The following is a 14,596-nucleotide window of genomic DNA, read 5'->3' as shown; positions in this document are numbered from 1 at the left end:
TCACTGTGGTGGACAGTATCCTGTATTTCAGTCCTATCACTGCTTTAAATATTCATAGTGAGCACACCAGACTGGTTAAGGGCCAGTTGTGCACATATGACCATGTTGCATTTTGTTCATATATGGACTACTTAAACCAGGCTTGTCCAACATTGGTAGTGTATTCCGCAACTTGGGTGGACATTGACAAACACTAGCGATGTGCCCTAGGCCATTTCTACTGCTAGTCAGAGAGTGTGTTTGTCCTTCAACACACATTGTAACTGGATTTTGCCATGACATATTTCAAGGTTAGTATACTGTGCCTCTGTCTACCCATGACATAACAGTGATACCCAGGGTAAACCTACCATCTCCCATCCACTCATCAAGATTCCTCTTGAGGAGAGTCAGTGTGGGACTCTCTGGCTAACCTGTACTGGGAGTTTACTCAAGAGTGGAGGGAGCTTCTGGGTTATGGATCAATCACTACAGCATGTCCTATGCATGTCAGTGCTGGGGTTCAGGTCTCTCATGTGCATAGCTCACTGGCATTCAGATTGTACAAGGTGCAGCATGTTCATTAATTCCAGCTTGGACATGGCTTTATACATCAGGCACAGATTGCCTCTGGGCAGGCAGTATGACAATGTGTGGAGCTGCAGTTTGTTTAATCAGGCAACACATGGCATCTGTTCGAGCTCTTTGATCCTCCTGTTGAGGTACTTTTGGGGTCTTTCCAGTTGATGGAGGTGTCTGCTGAGGTACATCCCACAGGGGCCATTGTACTCAATTGTGAGGCTGATGAAGGATGACTGAAGAGGCACAATGACCTCCCCTGATCTAGATCTGACTACCTTCATGATTAGGTGTGTATATGGTATGTTTCTGTAACCACTACAGCCACATGGTTGTCAAATGCAAGATATCTATCAACTTGTGTCTCCAGGTCTCTTATTACTTCTAAAGTACTTAATGGGTTAACACTTATGTGGTAATTGGTGGGCACTTACTGTTTATCCACAGGGGATGTCTATACACTTTTCTGCAATTAGCTTGATGACATGGCTCTGGCACCAGTTGTCTGTTTCTATGTGGCCCTTTTGTAGGATGCTTGTGTCAGCTGGAGGGTCAGATATGGTGCCCAGTTTGTAGTCCTCTGCACACCTGTTCAGACACAGTCCTTCCATATTGGCCTGTACCTATGGGAAATATATACCAAACAAGGGAGGTCCCAGGACCGAGCCTTGTGGGATGCCAGTTGTAGTTGGTTTGTAGTCTGACATGGCTGCAGCATTTCTGACCATGTCAGTTCTGTCCTTGGGCTGGTTTTCAACCCATCTACTGACATAGGGGTTTATATTTAAGCTGGTGAGCTTATCTATAATGAACATGTGGGGTATTGTATGGAAGGCTTTTGCAAGGTCCAGATAGGCTGTGTGGACCACATTCCCCTCATCAATGGCCTTAATGACTGTTTCAAATGAGTCAAACATCTTTAAGGGGCAGGATCTGCCCTTAAGAAAGCCACGCTGGGTAGGGTCCAGTGTCTGTAGGTCCCCAATATCTTTATTTCTGAGGTCCATGATGATCCTTTCCGTAGTTTGCAGACCAAGCTTGTCAGGATTCTGGGGTGTTAGTTTGCAGTATCCATTCAGGCACCATCTTTGTGGAGAGGGACCACTGTTGCTGTACACTGCTCTTTGGGTACATATCCTGTGGTAAGGCTGAAATTGAGCAGTAGTGTTATTTGGCGTTCCATTCTTCTTGGAGTTCATGTTGGAAACAGCCCAGGACACCATCTCGTACCATTGATGCTGTGTGTTTTGCTTTGAAGATGCTGGCTGTTACCTCAGCATCTGCAATGTCAGGGTGCCAGCACTCTGCTGGGATAGATATTTGGCATTTGGGGGGGGGGGGTTTGCACTGAAACTGTCAGGTTGGATGTTGGCAATGTGTGTGGGCTTGGTGTATTGTTTGTAATATTTGGTAATTCAGAGCATATCTGTGAATTCCCAACAAGGTTCCTACCATCAGTTAAGAAAGCCTTGTGATTATCCTTAGTGTCCTGTACAATTTGTATCTTCATAGGTTCATATTAGGCTATCTGCCCTAGGGCATTTATAACCCCTTGCTATGTGAATATTATGCCCATTTAGGGTTTACTTTACTGTGCCTCTGTCTAGACATGACACAGTGAAGACCCCCAGTGTAAATCTACGACCTCCCATCCACTTGGCAAGATTCCTGTTGAAGAGAGTCAGTGAGGGGCTCTGCCTAACATGGAGTGGGATTCTGTTCCAGAGTGTAGGGAGCCTCTGGGTTATGAATCTGTCCCTCCAGCACATCCTATTTATTTATGTGTTGAGGTTGACATCTCTCACTCTCGCGGCACTGATGGATTTGGATTTTTTGAGGTGGAGCATGTCCATTAATTCTGTATTGGACATAGCCTTGTACATCGGGCATACATCGCCTCTGAGTAGGCAGTATGTGACTGCATACAGCTGGGGTGTCGTCAGCCAGGCAGTATATGGCAAATGTTTGAGACCCTGTATCCTCTTGGTGAGGTACTTTTGAGGTCTTTCTAACTGCTGCAGGTGTCGGGTAAGGTACATCCCAAATGGGGCATTGTACTCAATTATGGGCCAGATAAGAGAAGAGTATAGGGGCACAATGACCTCTCTTGATGTAGATGTGAATCCTTTCATGATAAGGTGGCCAATATAGAAGGTCTTCCTAGCCACGTTGGCAATGTGAGTGTCACATGAGAGGTTACTGTCCACTTGTGTCCCTAGGTCCCTGATTACTTCTTCCATACGTAATGGATTACCACCTATGTGGTAATTTGTGAGTACCTTGTTTGGTATTTGGAGAGACATTCATACTCTCCAGTGTCTTCAGGAAGGCTGAGTGGGGTTCCTGGGTTTGAGAGGGTGGTCTGTAGCATGCTACAAACTGTACAGCAGTTTTGCCTATGGTTAGTTGCACATGGATGGTCTCTGATGCTTCATGCATTGTCAGTAACCTGGACGTGTGGGTATCTTTGCTGAATATGGATACTCCCCCTCCTTTTGTGGTTTGGTCCAGGTTTTGGGGACGAAAAGCGTGATATGAGGTATAACCTGGTAGTGCTGGGGTGCTCTCAGGAGCCTTGATGCAGGTTTCCATCACTGCACAGACATCAATGTTCTCCATACTGGGGAGGGCCTCGAGAGTGTGCATCTTGAGGTTTAGACTTCTGGCATTGAGCAGCATTACCCTTATGTTTTTTCCACTTATGTTTTCTAGGGAGGTGGGTTTGTCTTTTCAGCCTTGCCTACAAAAGGCACTATGGAGGTGGCAAGAGCCTTAGCCAATATCCAGATGCCCAGGGGTGACAGGTGCAAGCCATCCCTGGCAAAGCAGCGTGGCTTGTCAAGCATGACATCCCAAGCAGACAGACATTGGATCCCCTTGGAATGACACCAGTAATTGAGCCAATTGTTAAAGCTGATCATTCTGTGTTTGTACTGTGGCATCATTCTTGGTGAGGGTAGGATGCTGCTCAGGGTCAGAGTCATACCGGCCTGGCCTACATAATCAGAGAGCTCCTCTATGTCTCTTTTCATGTAGTCCAGGGAGGTACGTCTCAGGTCATTCACACCAGCATGGACAATGACTGAGTAATACTTGTACTTGCTTTGGAGTGACCTGCATGCTTGTGTTATGTGGTGGATTGTAGCAGCCTACAGGCAGCTTACTGTACCCTTTTCCTTGTTCAGTCTGGTGAGCGGGACATCAGTGTGTCTGACTATGGAGTCACCTATTACAAGTGTATCAGGCATGTTGTTTGTCCTTACAGGCTGTGACTGCTTGGCACACCGACTTTGTGTACTATGTGTTGCATGTGCTATGTTTGGAGGTAGTGGTTGCTTGGGTGTCTGCTTTGGAGGCCTCTGTTGATTTGGTGGATTTTTAATTAGAGCCTCCGGGAATGTTTTTGTGTGTTTATGTCTTTGGTTTGCAGTTGTGATAGGTCTATGTGAGACTGGGTTTGTGGTGTGTGTGGTTACCTTCTCCTCCTGACTACTTTTGACAGTACTGGGTTGTGAGACCTCAGCCTCCAGTTTGGATAAATGGTTGCATCTCTCACATATATTTGTATTTCTTGGGGGGAGGAGGGGGTTGTCTGTGTACATGGGGCAGGTGTAACATTGCCCAAGATTCACAGATTCAACTTGTTGTAGCTGGCCTTAGTGGATTTTATGAGTGGCCATATTTTATTGAAATAATACTGATCAGAGATTACTTCCCTTTTTGGGTTTGCTCTGTCATGTAGTAGCTTCCTCATTCTCTTGCATGGTTTGGTAATGGCTGGGGTCCACCATGCCAGATGCCTGCGTGTATGGTATTGGGCCTTGGTTTTATTTGGGATTGCATAATCCATGCATTCCTGAAAGTGTTCATAGAATGCATTTATAAAGGGTTCTGAGGTGTGGCCCATATTTTCCACAGGCACAGGGCCTTTAATGGATTCCACATCAGTTTGGAGGAGTGCAACATTTCCTTTACACATGTTTTTCACTGTGGTTTTCTGGCCAGGGACTGTGGTCAGGATGTGAATATCCAGTGTGATTACTCTATGGTCTGATATTACCAGTGAGGGATACACTTCTCATCTGGACATAGAGTACCCATGTTGCTGATTATCACATCCAGTATGCTTACCCCTCTTGTGGGAGTGGTACGTTGTTCCTGAGCATTTTGGTTTATGGATTCTAGGAACCTTTGGCCTAGGGTGTTGGAGCTGGAATAATGCTCCCAGTCTATGTTTGAGTATTTTCAGTCACCCAATATAATGTTGTTTGGAGAGCTTGATATTTCCATGTGTTCCAACGTAGGCCAAGTGCAGTTCCTGGCGTTAGGAGGGTAGTCTGTAGCAGGCTACAAACTGGGAGGCAGTTTTAGCCACTGTTACTTGACCATGGATAGTCCATGCTGCTTCTTGTTGTGGTACTAACATGGGGGTGTGGTTATTTATTTATTTATTTTATTTATTTATTTAAATTTGTTGACCGGGAGTGTCCGACTGGACGTAGGTCCATTTTCAGCGGAGGCCCGGGGAGAAAAGCTCCACAGTTAAAATAAACAGACAGTAGTTACATTGGATTACATAGCGATTAACAATTTAACATAGAAATTACTTACAACATATTTACAGATGAAGAACATAGTACATCAGTAGACAACTAGAATCTTTATCTGTGAAGTACATAACAGGCATTAACAAATGTAATAATGAGAAGTTCCTGCTGTATAATAAGTACTAGGCTTATGAGCATCTGAGCTTGCTATCATCAAGGTAGTTAGTGGAGTGGAAAGAAAGGTAGTAGTTGGATGGGGTGGATGATATTAGAGTGGGAGTTGCAGGGGCATAGCCAGCATCTTTTTAGGTGTGCTTTTAATAAAGTTTTGAAGTTGGTGCATGATGGTACGGAGGTAATTGTGGGTGGGAGTGAGTTCCATAATTTGGCTATGGCGCAAGAAAGTAGTGCTTCACCAGCAGAGTTATTGGCTTTAGTGATCTGCAAGTGATTTTTGTTGCTGGATCTTAGTGGCCTGGTGGTGCGATAGGGTTGGAGTAGATTCTGGAGGGATGGGACATTTAGTGGATGGTTTACTAGTTTGTGGGTGAGTGAGAGTTGACCAACATAGACAGCCCTACAGCACCACCTGAGGCATGATTGCCATGTGTTAAGCAATTGACAATTATTGCTAGTCACCCTCCTTTTGTAGTTTGTTCCATGTTTTGGGGCTGTAAAGCATGGTATGAGGTGTAACCTGGTAGTGTTAGGGTGCTCTTGTGAGCCTTGACCTAGTTTTCTGTTACAGAACAGATATCAACATTCTCCATGCTGAGGGGAGTTTAGACTGCATGCATCTTGCAGTTTAGACTTCTGGCATTGGGTAGCATTACATCTAGGTTCTTATCCCTTGTGATACCTATGGATGTGGGTTTGTGTTTTGAGCCTTACCTATTCAAGGCACGGTGGGGGTGACAACAGCCTTTGCCAGTATCCAAAAGGCCAGGACTGATAGGTGCACGCCATCCCTAGCAGGTGGAGCATTGTGTCTTGCTCGGCATGTCATCCCAGGTTGGCACGCACTGGATCCGCTTTGACTAACAGCAATACTTAAGCCAATTATTGTAATTGATCATCTCGTCTTCATATTGTGGCATCATGCTTGGTGAGGGTAGGATGTTAGTCAGGGTCATCAAGTTTGCATATACTACATGGTGTTGCATTGCTTAACACATGGCAATCATGCCTCAGGTGGTGCTGCAGGGCTGTCTATGTTGGATGCACATACTACACTCCCTGTACATGTTTGAAAGCAGGTTGTGTCAACTTAGGCATCCCTTTTACTATATGTGTGAGTCAGAGAGAGGTATAATTTCCAGGGTTCCTACTGAGCCAGTGTATGTGCTATGCGTTGCCACTTTGCCAAGGCCAAGGCATACTAGGCATGCCTCCTTCTGCCTACTGGGGCAGGCTCAGGTTGTTCCTCCTCCGAGTCACGCCCTGCCTGTGATTCGCTTGGCAATGGTGGGCGGCTGTTTGGCCCAGCCCTCTGCTGGTCCTGCTGCAGCTGTTTTCGCAGAATCATATTATGTAGCATAGCACATACCATGACAATTTTTGTACATGTAGTTGGTGAGTACTGCAAGGCTCTACCAGATGTGTCCAGGCACTGGAACCATGACTTGAGCAGCCCAAACACATGCTGGATTACATTTCGTGTTTGTGCGTGTGCCTCATTATGGCGTTCTTGTTCAGGTGTGTGTGCATTTCTGATGGGTGTCATCAGCCACGGCTCCAGTGCATAGCCAGCATCTCCCACTAAGTGACCATGTGGGATGTCCCCATTGGCAAATGTCTGGTACAGCTGCGTCAGATGCCAGATATGGGAATCATGGTAGCTTCCAGGGCAGCCAGCACACACATTCATTATTATGCCCTGGGCATCACACACGACCTGGCAGTTGATGGAGGGGAAGCCCTTGCAGTTAATGTAGGCCCTACCCCGCTCACCGGCTGGTGCTTTGATGCATATATGAGTGCAGTCTATTGCACCCACTACCTCAGGGTATTCCACTATTTGCTGGAAGAGACGCATATTGCTGACCAATACCTCACGGGAATTGGGGAAATATACATGCTCACTGACATGTGCTGACATGGCATCCAGGAAATGGTGCAGTACCCTGGATGTTGATGCCTGTGATATCCCCATCATATCATCAGTTGGTCTCTGAAAGGTACCTGTTGCTAGTATTCTTAGGCCAACACATACCTTGGTTTCCACTTGGATGGGTTCCCCTCTGTTGGTTCTGTGTGTGAGGCGTGGCCTGCACAGCTCAACAATTTGCTCCAGGAGGTCTCTGTCCACTCTATAGCACTCCACTATCTCCAGCTCATGTAACCCCTGGTAGGTGACCCTGGGCCTGTACACTCTTCTCTGTCTCCTCACTGTGGGTTGTCCAGCAGCATTTGCATAGTCACCACCCTCAGCAAGTTGCATCTGTCTCCTTATAACAGCTATGGCAGCCCCTTGCATTTTTGGTCTGAGTGAAGCTTTTTCAGTTTTCACTTCTAATAGCTTACTCCTCTGTTGCAGTGTCTCTTGAGAGAAATATTCTGCACTGTTGTTTGCAGAGTTTTAAGTGCTGGGCTGGGCTACTGCTCTGCCTGTGTAATTGCCTTCTTCTGATTGTTTTCACCTGCTAGCTCTGCCAGTAATCCCTGCTAGCTTCCTACTATTTCCCATGCTTCCTTTTTCCCTTCTGTTTCCTCAGGGGGGAGTGACGCGCATACGAGCGAAAACACGCTCACAGTGGATAACACGTGCCCACACATGCATAGACGGACTAGAATCTGCTTATTCGGATTAAAATGCGCACACACCAGTGCAAACAAGCTTACAGGTGTTTAAACAGGCTCCTACATGCGTATTCTGCCTTAAACGCGTGCACTCACACTTACACGTGCGCACTCTAGCTTACTCGTGCCTACCAGCGTGCACACGCGCGCATGCACGCCCTGCAAGAAACTTTGGTGTTATCCATAGTGTACACCTTCCATTTCTTGGCTTTCCCATGCCTACTTGTTGACACTCCTCTTTCCATGATGTGTGACTGACAGCTTTCACATGCCACTGTGCTCCAGTGAGCTGCATTCCTTTCATACATTCCCCCCTGTGATGTCACCTATCTCCTACTCTGTTACTCCCCCTTATCCTACTCCTACACTGCACGGAATGTGCTCATTTCCAATGTAACAGTACGATTCACTATCCTACCACTCATTTACATAGGATTGCCTACTAATGCTTAGTTACATGTCTTACACTCAGCTTCCCCCCTTAGCAACCCCTACTCGGTGGCCATGTTGTTTTAGCCTGCTATTTTTTTATTTTTATGTTTTTTTATAGCGCAGCCCATTTGCACGGGGCTGCGCTACATTTAAACATCGGCGATGACCGAAAAAAAAAAAATGTATTTTATGTTTGCATCAGGGTACGTTGCCAGTGGCCACATATTTGGCCATTGGCATGCTGCCTGGGACATTTGCAACCTTTATTTGGAGCTGACAAGGCTCCATTGTGTTATTTGCAGAACGGTACTCAGTTATCAACTGAGTACATTTCTGTAGATAACACGGCTCTTACACGGGCAGGTTTCAGCTTCCTGGATCGCAAAATTACCTCATTTGCATGCCTTTCGGCTGCAAGTGAGGTAATTAGCATATTCACGCCCTGTCCGTATAAGAGCCGTTTTAGGTGCTCTCTTACACGCACATTCAGGCTGTTCCTGGATCGCAATGGCTGCATGGAGTCTTACACTACTCTTAGACTCCGTGCAAGCCATCATGAATCCTGCCCAATCTCTGTTACTCTAGCAACTTTCTAAGTTTATAAGAGCAATATTTAAACTACATCCTTATTTTTGGGTCTTTTTCCCCTCATTCTGTAGCAATTTGTCCAGATTTCTTGCACTAAGAGTTAGAGAGGTATGAATATAATATACATCAACAACTTAGTTTTAGCAAACTCCTACCAATCTGCTGCTTCTTCACCTTACAAAATGCCAGGTGAGCTCATATTTTACATCTGGTTCTATCATCCTTTGAAATTAATCGCTGCTTGATATAAACTATTCACCCATAACATTTCACCTGTCTTCCCTCAAACTTCATCTCCTTTTTGTTTTAACACCAGTATGTCATCGTGCTGCCCATACAATCACTCACATACATCAATGTCATGTTTCTAAATGTCCAGCATATTACATTAATAACCAGATAAATAATTTAGGTCATGCAAAATCCCCTCCAACCAGTTCCAGTATCTGTTGTAATAAGTTGCATCACTTTCCTGATCATTGTGATTTCTAGACTGGGCTTTCTCCATATGATCAACCGTACTTTCCATTTCTTCTTCGAAAATCAACTCTTCCCCATCTGTTTGACACTTGAGCATATTCACTGCCATCAGGATATTCATGACACTTTAATAAACTAATACCATCAAACTTGCTTTGAAAATCAGCTTTAACTATAGCACCAGAGGAGATGCCTAAGTGAAACACTGCAAGCTCTCTTGCATCATGTTTTTGAAAGGCTGGTTCATATAGCTAAGTTTTTATTATAGTACAATTTGACATTTAATGGCTCTTTTGAATAGATGAGAACTTTAGACAATGTTGACTTTTCTGGAATTACAGAACCTCTAGAAAAATCTATTAATAATTTAACAGAATCTTAGATTAATTTCCAGTAAAGAAATGTACAAAAATTACTTTAGCAAATGTACTTGGCATGAGCTCATCGCTATTATCAGAGATGAAGTTCACAAGAACATTATTCACTACTTCAAAATGGTACAGTAGTTTCACAAGAACATTATTCACTACTTAAAATGGTACAGTAGTTTCACAAGAACATTATTCACTACTTAGAAATGGTACAGTAGTTTGTTGTAATTCTTGATTACATTCCACATATCAACCATCAGGACCAGTTGATCATAACAATTAGATGTGTCTGACTGCACCTTATCTAACACGTGCGGTATGTATGAACAGTATATAGAATTTTTAGATGCATAGAACAGCAGTGGAGACAATGTGTACAATGTGCTTAAGTAGGAACTTAAAAGTAATCTCTGAGATACATTATTTATGTTGCAGATGAGGTTTAGATTTCTGGATTGGATATTTCTAATGCTATTTGCTTTGCAGATGTATAGTAGGTCCATCAAAGTTGGATCAGAGTATGCTTTGTTGCCCAGATATAGTTCATATGTCATTGAGGCAGTCCATACAGGGCATGTTTTCTATACCATGCATTATTTTTGTAAGGAACATTTGTGGATGCTCCCGTTGTTGCATATATCTGGTGAGGTACATACTGAAGGAAGCATTGTACTCAATAAGGGCCATTTACAATGGAACAATGACATCTCTGGACCTAGATGTCATACTCCTGCTTATACGTTATGCAACCTAGAATGATTCCTTACTATAGTAAACATATATAGGTCAAAAAGCCATGTTTCTGTCCACATGCATTCCCAAATCCCTGACCATAGAGGTCTGCTCTCAGGGTGTATTACTGATGTGGTAATTTCACAAGGTGGCCGTCTTACCAAATTTTACTATTATACATTTCTTGTGAGTTTTAGGCTGTGACCATGGCATAAGTTATTAGTTTCTGTCAGGCCTTCTTGGAGAACATTTGTGTCCTTTGGGGATTCTATGACTGTGCCTGGTTAGCAATCATCTACACACTTGGCCATTCAGTGGCCATTGACATTAGCCTTAACTTCAGAGAAGAAGATGCCAAAAAGGCAGTCTCAGCATTGAGCCCTAAGGGACTCTACTTGTGAGTGACCTTTTTGTGGAGGTAGATTCCCATATCCTGACTTCTTGGATGATCCATACCTCTCAACTTCTTAGTGCAAGAAATCTATACTAAGCCCAAAATAATGAAGGGACAACTGCCCAAAAATAGGGACAGATTTTAACTACTGCTCTTAAAAATTTAGAAGGCTGCTAGAATAACAGAATTTGTGTTAGTATATGTTTTCTGAAGGGTATGAAGTCTAAAGCTTCAACGTATGTAATCACTTAGTGACTTCAATCCTCAATGATTTGCCAGAAAATCACAAATTTTATGAGAAACAGACTGAATATATGAGGCAAAAATCTGTATATTCTACAAAAATCGGGATGGTTGAGAGGTATGCTTGGGTCCTATCTATCAGCCAACTGGCTATTCAGTGGGTGATGTAGGTGTTTATGTCTTATCTTGTAAGCTTGTCTACAATGCCCAAGTGGAGTATTGTGTCAAATGCCTTGACCAGGTCAACATAAGCTGTATGCATCATTTGTCCTCATCCATTGCTTTGGTGACCATCTTGAGGAAGTCCACCAGGTTAAACAGCCATGAACTGCCCCTTGACAAAACCAAACTGGGTTTGTTCCAGTGTCTGAAGATTGACAATGTCTTTCCGTGGCTTTACATGTCAAACTTGTGGGTCAGTAGTTGCCTTAATCTCTGGATGGTCTGCGCTTATGCAGAGGAATAACAGTTGCAGTCCTCCCTTCATTTGACACAAAGCCTGTTTGGAGGCTATGATTAAATCATGATTCTAAGTAGCCCAGTAGGTTATGTTTCATGTTGTTTAGGAGGCATCTTGGAATATTGTCATGGCCCTTTAATGCAGCATTTTTGGCCTTGGAGAGAGCATTGAGATCCTGTTCCCTAGTGATAGTTATGGAGTTATGGTTGGGGGTATTTCATGAGAGGTGCCAGGGAGGAGAAAGTAGAGTAAAGCTGGAGAAGAATGTATTGAGCAGTAGATTTGCTATATCCTCTAGCTCAGTATAGGTGGCTCCATTTATAATTAGTTTAGCACATTGATTTTGTATAAATGGAGCCACTTATACTGAACAGTAGATTTGCTATATCCTCTGGGTCAGTATAGATGCCTCCATTTATAATTAGTTTAGCACATTGTTTTGTATTGCCTTTGATATTGTGGACATAGCTAAAGAACGCCTTGTAATTCTCTTTTGACTTGGAGGGTACTTTAGCATCATATTTGGTAGCCTTAACTAGTTCCCTGAGTTGTTTATGCAGCTTGATGGTGTTCTTACTATGTCGGACATTGCACTTCCTAGTTTTGGCCAAAATTTCTTCCTTTTATTATACAACTTATTGATGTTGGTATTCCACCAGGGTGGCTTCTGTTAGCATCTCCATGGGCATTCAGGAGTGAGCATGCATAATGGAAGGTATTGTGAGTCACTGTGGTGATGGGTAATGTGTTTGGCTTATCACCATACCCACTGGGCACAGTTAGGTATATTGTACAAAACTAACTCACTCTCACTAGGATGTTGCTAACAGCTTAATTCCCCAGTGTCTGTCTGGATGGCAGCCCCCCATGACTCCATGACTCTTGCTCTGAGCATATTTGAAAGATACCCCTGACTGGGATGCTGCCCATTACGAGGGAAGAATGGGTCTCAAATCCATTTAGCGGAGGCTTGATGAAGGGCAAGGGTAAAACTGGAAGAAGGAAACATGCTCGAGTTCCAAGCTTTCTAATTTCCCCAAAGCACTGTCTGGCAAAGTGACTTATTGAAGGTCTCACAGTAAGCAAATGAAGGGAGATAAATTCAGGCCCTGTACCCTTATCTTAGGAAGAAGCTACTCGTTAACACATCAGAGCTTTATTCCTCTGTGCTGCCAGATAAATTTTTACAGCTGTTTGCTTTAGTGCAATGCCCCCCCTCTGTGCTTCTGTCCTTGGCATTTTTTTTTTGCCAAGACTAGATGCCACTCAGTCTTCCAACCTGATGTCAGAATGACACATGTGACCAGATGGAAGTCTCTGCACCATATTTACCTCAAGAAGGTGTGGATGAGGTATTATTTTAAAACTTTTATGATGCTCCAATAGAAGCTTGTGACTGCATTTTAGGCATTTTAAAACACCTACATTCTCCAGGTTACATGACGATTCTACCTTCTAGCTATACTAGTGAATAGGATAATTTCCTGGCATCTCTAGTGCTGGAGTGGGTCTTGGTTTACTGTATAGCAAACACACAAATGCTATGAAAGCTTTGGTGATTTCAGCATCAAATATGGTACTTTCAATAACATAACTGAAGAGTAACTTGATGTTATCTCTCTGGTTAACACAGATGTTTTAGGAAATGGAGGTGGTAACGTACTTCATCCTCTGATCCTGGGTTTGATTTCTTCTGGCTTTACCTGCATTTTGAGTGATCTTGTGCAACTTATCTAGTCAGCAGTCCTTGGCCACTACTGAAGCAGGAGTTTGTCTCAGTTGGTCAATCTGGTTATCAAAATATATTAAACAAATAAATAAACAGTGCAAGCATCATAAGGATAAGCAAGGATCAGGGCACACTATGAGAGTAAGGAATTCCACATGATGGCATTTGTTGCTCTAAAGCATGAATGTCCCCAAGGAGTGGAGGTTAAGAAACAAAGCCAAATTAGAATTGAAGAAAGATGAACCCAATCAAAAACACATCAAGGAGGGGCTGAGATGTTAGATGTGTTGAATATCACAGCTGTCTTTTCCATATTAATTCAGGTTACATTCTCATCAATAACATCTTATTGAAATAATTTATAAAGGAAGCAATGACTTATTGTTAAAACATTAAAAACACGCCTTGCCTTCAAAAGGAAAAAAATGTATTTCTGCCATGGTGAATAATAATCTAAAAGAAGAGCTAAAATCACATTCATTTACTTACAGTTGTTCCAAGGATACCAGCCCCTTAAATGCTTGGTGGTCTATTGTATGAATTTCATTCTTGTATATATAACTGTAAAACAAAACACAGTACATACAATTGAGAAAAGAGAAATAATGCCTTACTGAAATTCATTACTTTTTATCCTTCCCAAATGTCACATATTTGACCTGTGGCATTTCCTCACTTGGAAATAAATGCACTGAAAATTAACAAAACAGATAAACAATGCAGAATTCATATCTTGCTCTTTCACCAGTGACAAATTATCTTTGAGTTGAGAGCCTGTGTATTGAAGGGCTTCAGAGTAACTATATTCATAGTTCTGCACTTAACCATGTTTTCCTTTTTGTGAAGCCAAACTTTGCTGTGATTTATGGATACTTTGTGTAAGAGACCAAATACTGATCTGATGTAATCACTTTTCTAGTCTGTGGCCACATAAAATCTACATCTTTCTACTTCAAGGAATTTGCCATCATAACAATGTGCAAGCTACTAGACAAACAGCATCTGGCCACCCAAAATTCCCCACAATGGAAGACTCTGTCACTGCTTATCCATCACTCACTTTAGGAATATAACCACCCATTTTAAACTTATCATGATACTTCCCTGATTCAAGGTTCCTTTACCCCCATCCTCCCACATGAATTTTGCCCAATATGCATCCAACCATACTTACAAAATTACTAAAATGAATAACGCGCAGCCAAATCTTGGAATACATCAACAGATATGGTTTTCTGTCACATGTCTGACATGAGGTTTCAG

At 43.0% G+C, this 14,596-nt stretch overlaps 1 protein-coding gene across 1 annotated transcript in view; it reads right to left on the bottom strand.

The window, feature by feature from the left end:
* The window catches only part of LOC122792861 (peroxidasin homolog), a 1,756,079-nt gene that overhangs the window by 427,377 nt on the left and 1,314,106 nt on the right, over positions 1-14,596 (bottom strand). Inside the window, exon 4 of the mRNA XM_044060419.1 lies at positions 13,823-13,894. Within this exon, the coding sequence (XP_043916354.1) occupies positions 13,823-13,894 (72 nt within the window). The remainder of the gene's footprint in view (positions 1-13,822; positions 13,895-14,596) is intronic.

This window comes from Protopterus annectens, chromosome 2.part0, assembly GCF_019279795.1.
Source record: "Protopterus annectens isolate FY-2018-M chromosome 2.part0, PAN1.0, whole genome shotgun sequence".
Lineage (NCBI taxonomy): Eukaryota > Metazoa > Chordata > Ceratodontiformes > Protopteridae > Protopterus > Protopterus annectens.
Note: the sequence above shows the minus strand (reverse complement) of the source record. Positions and strands in the feature narration are given on the sequence as shown.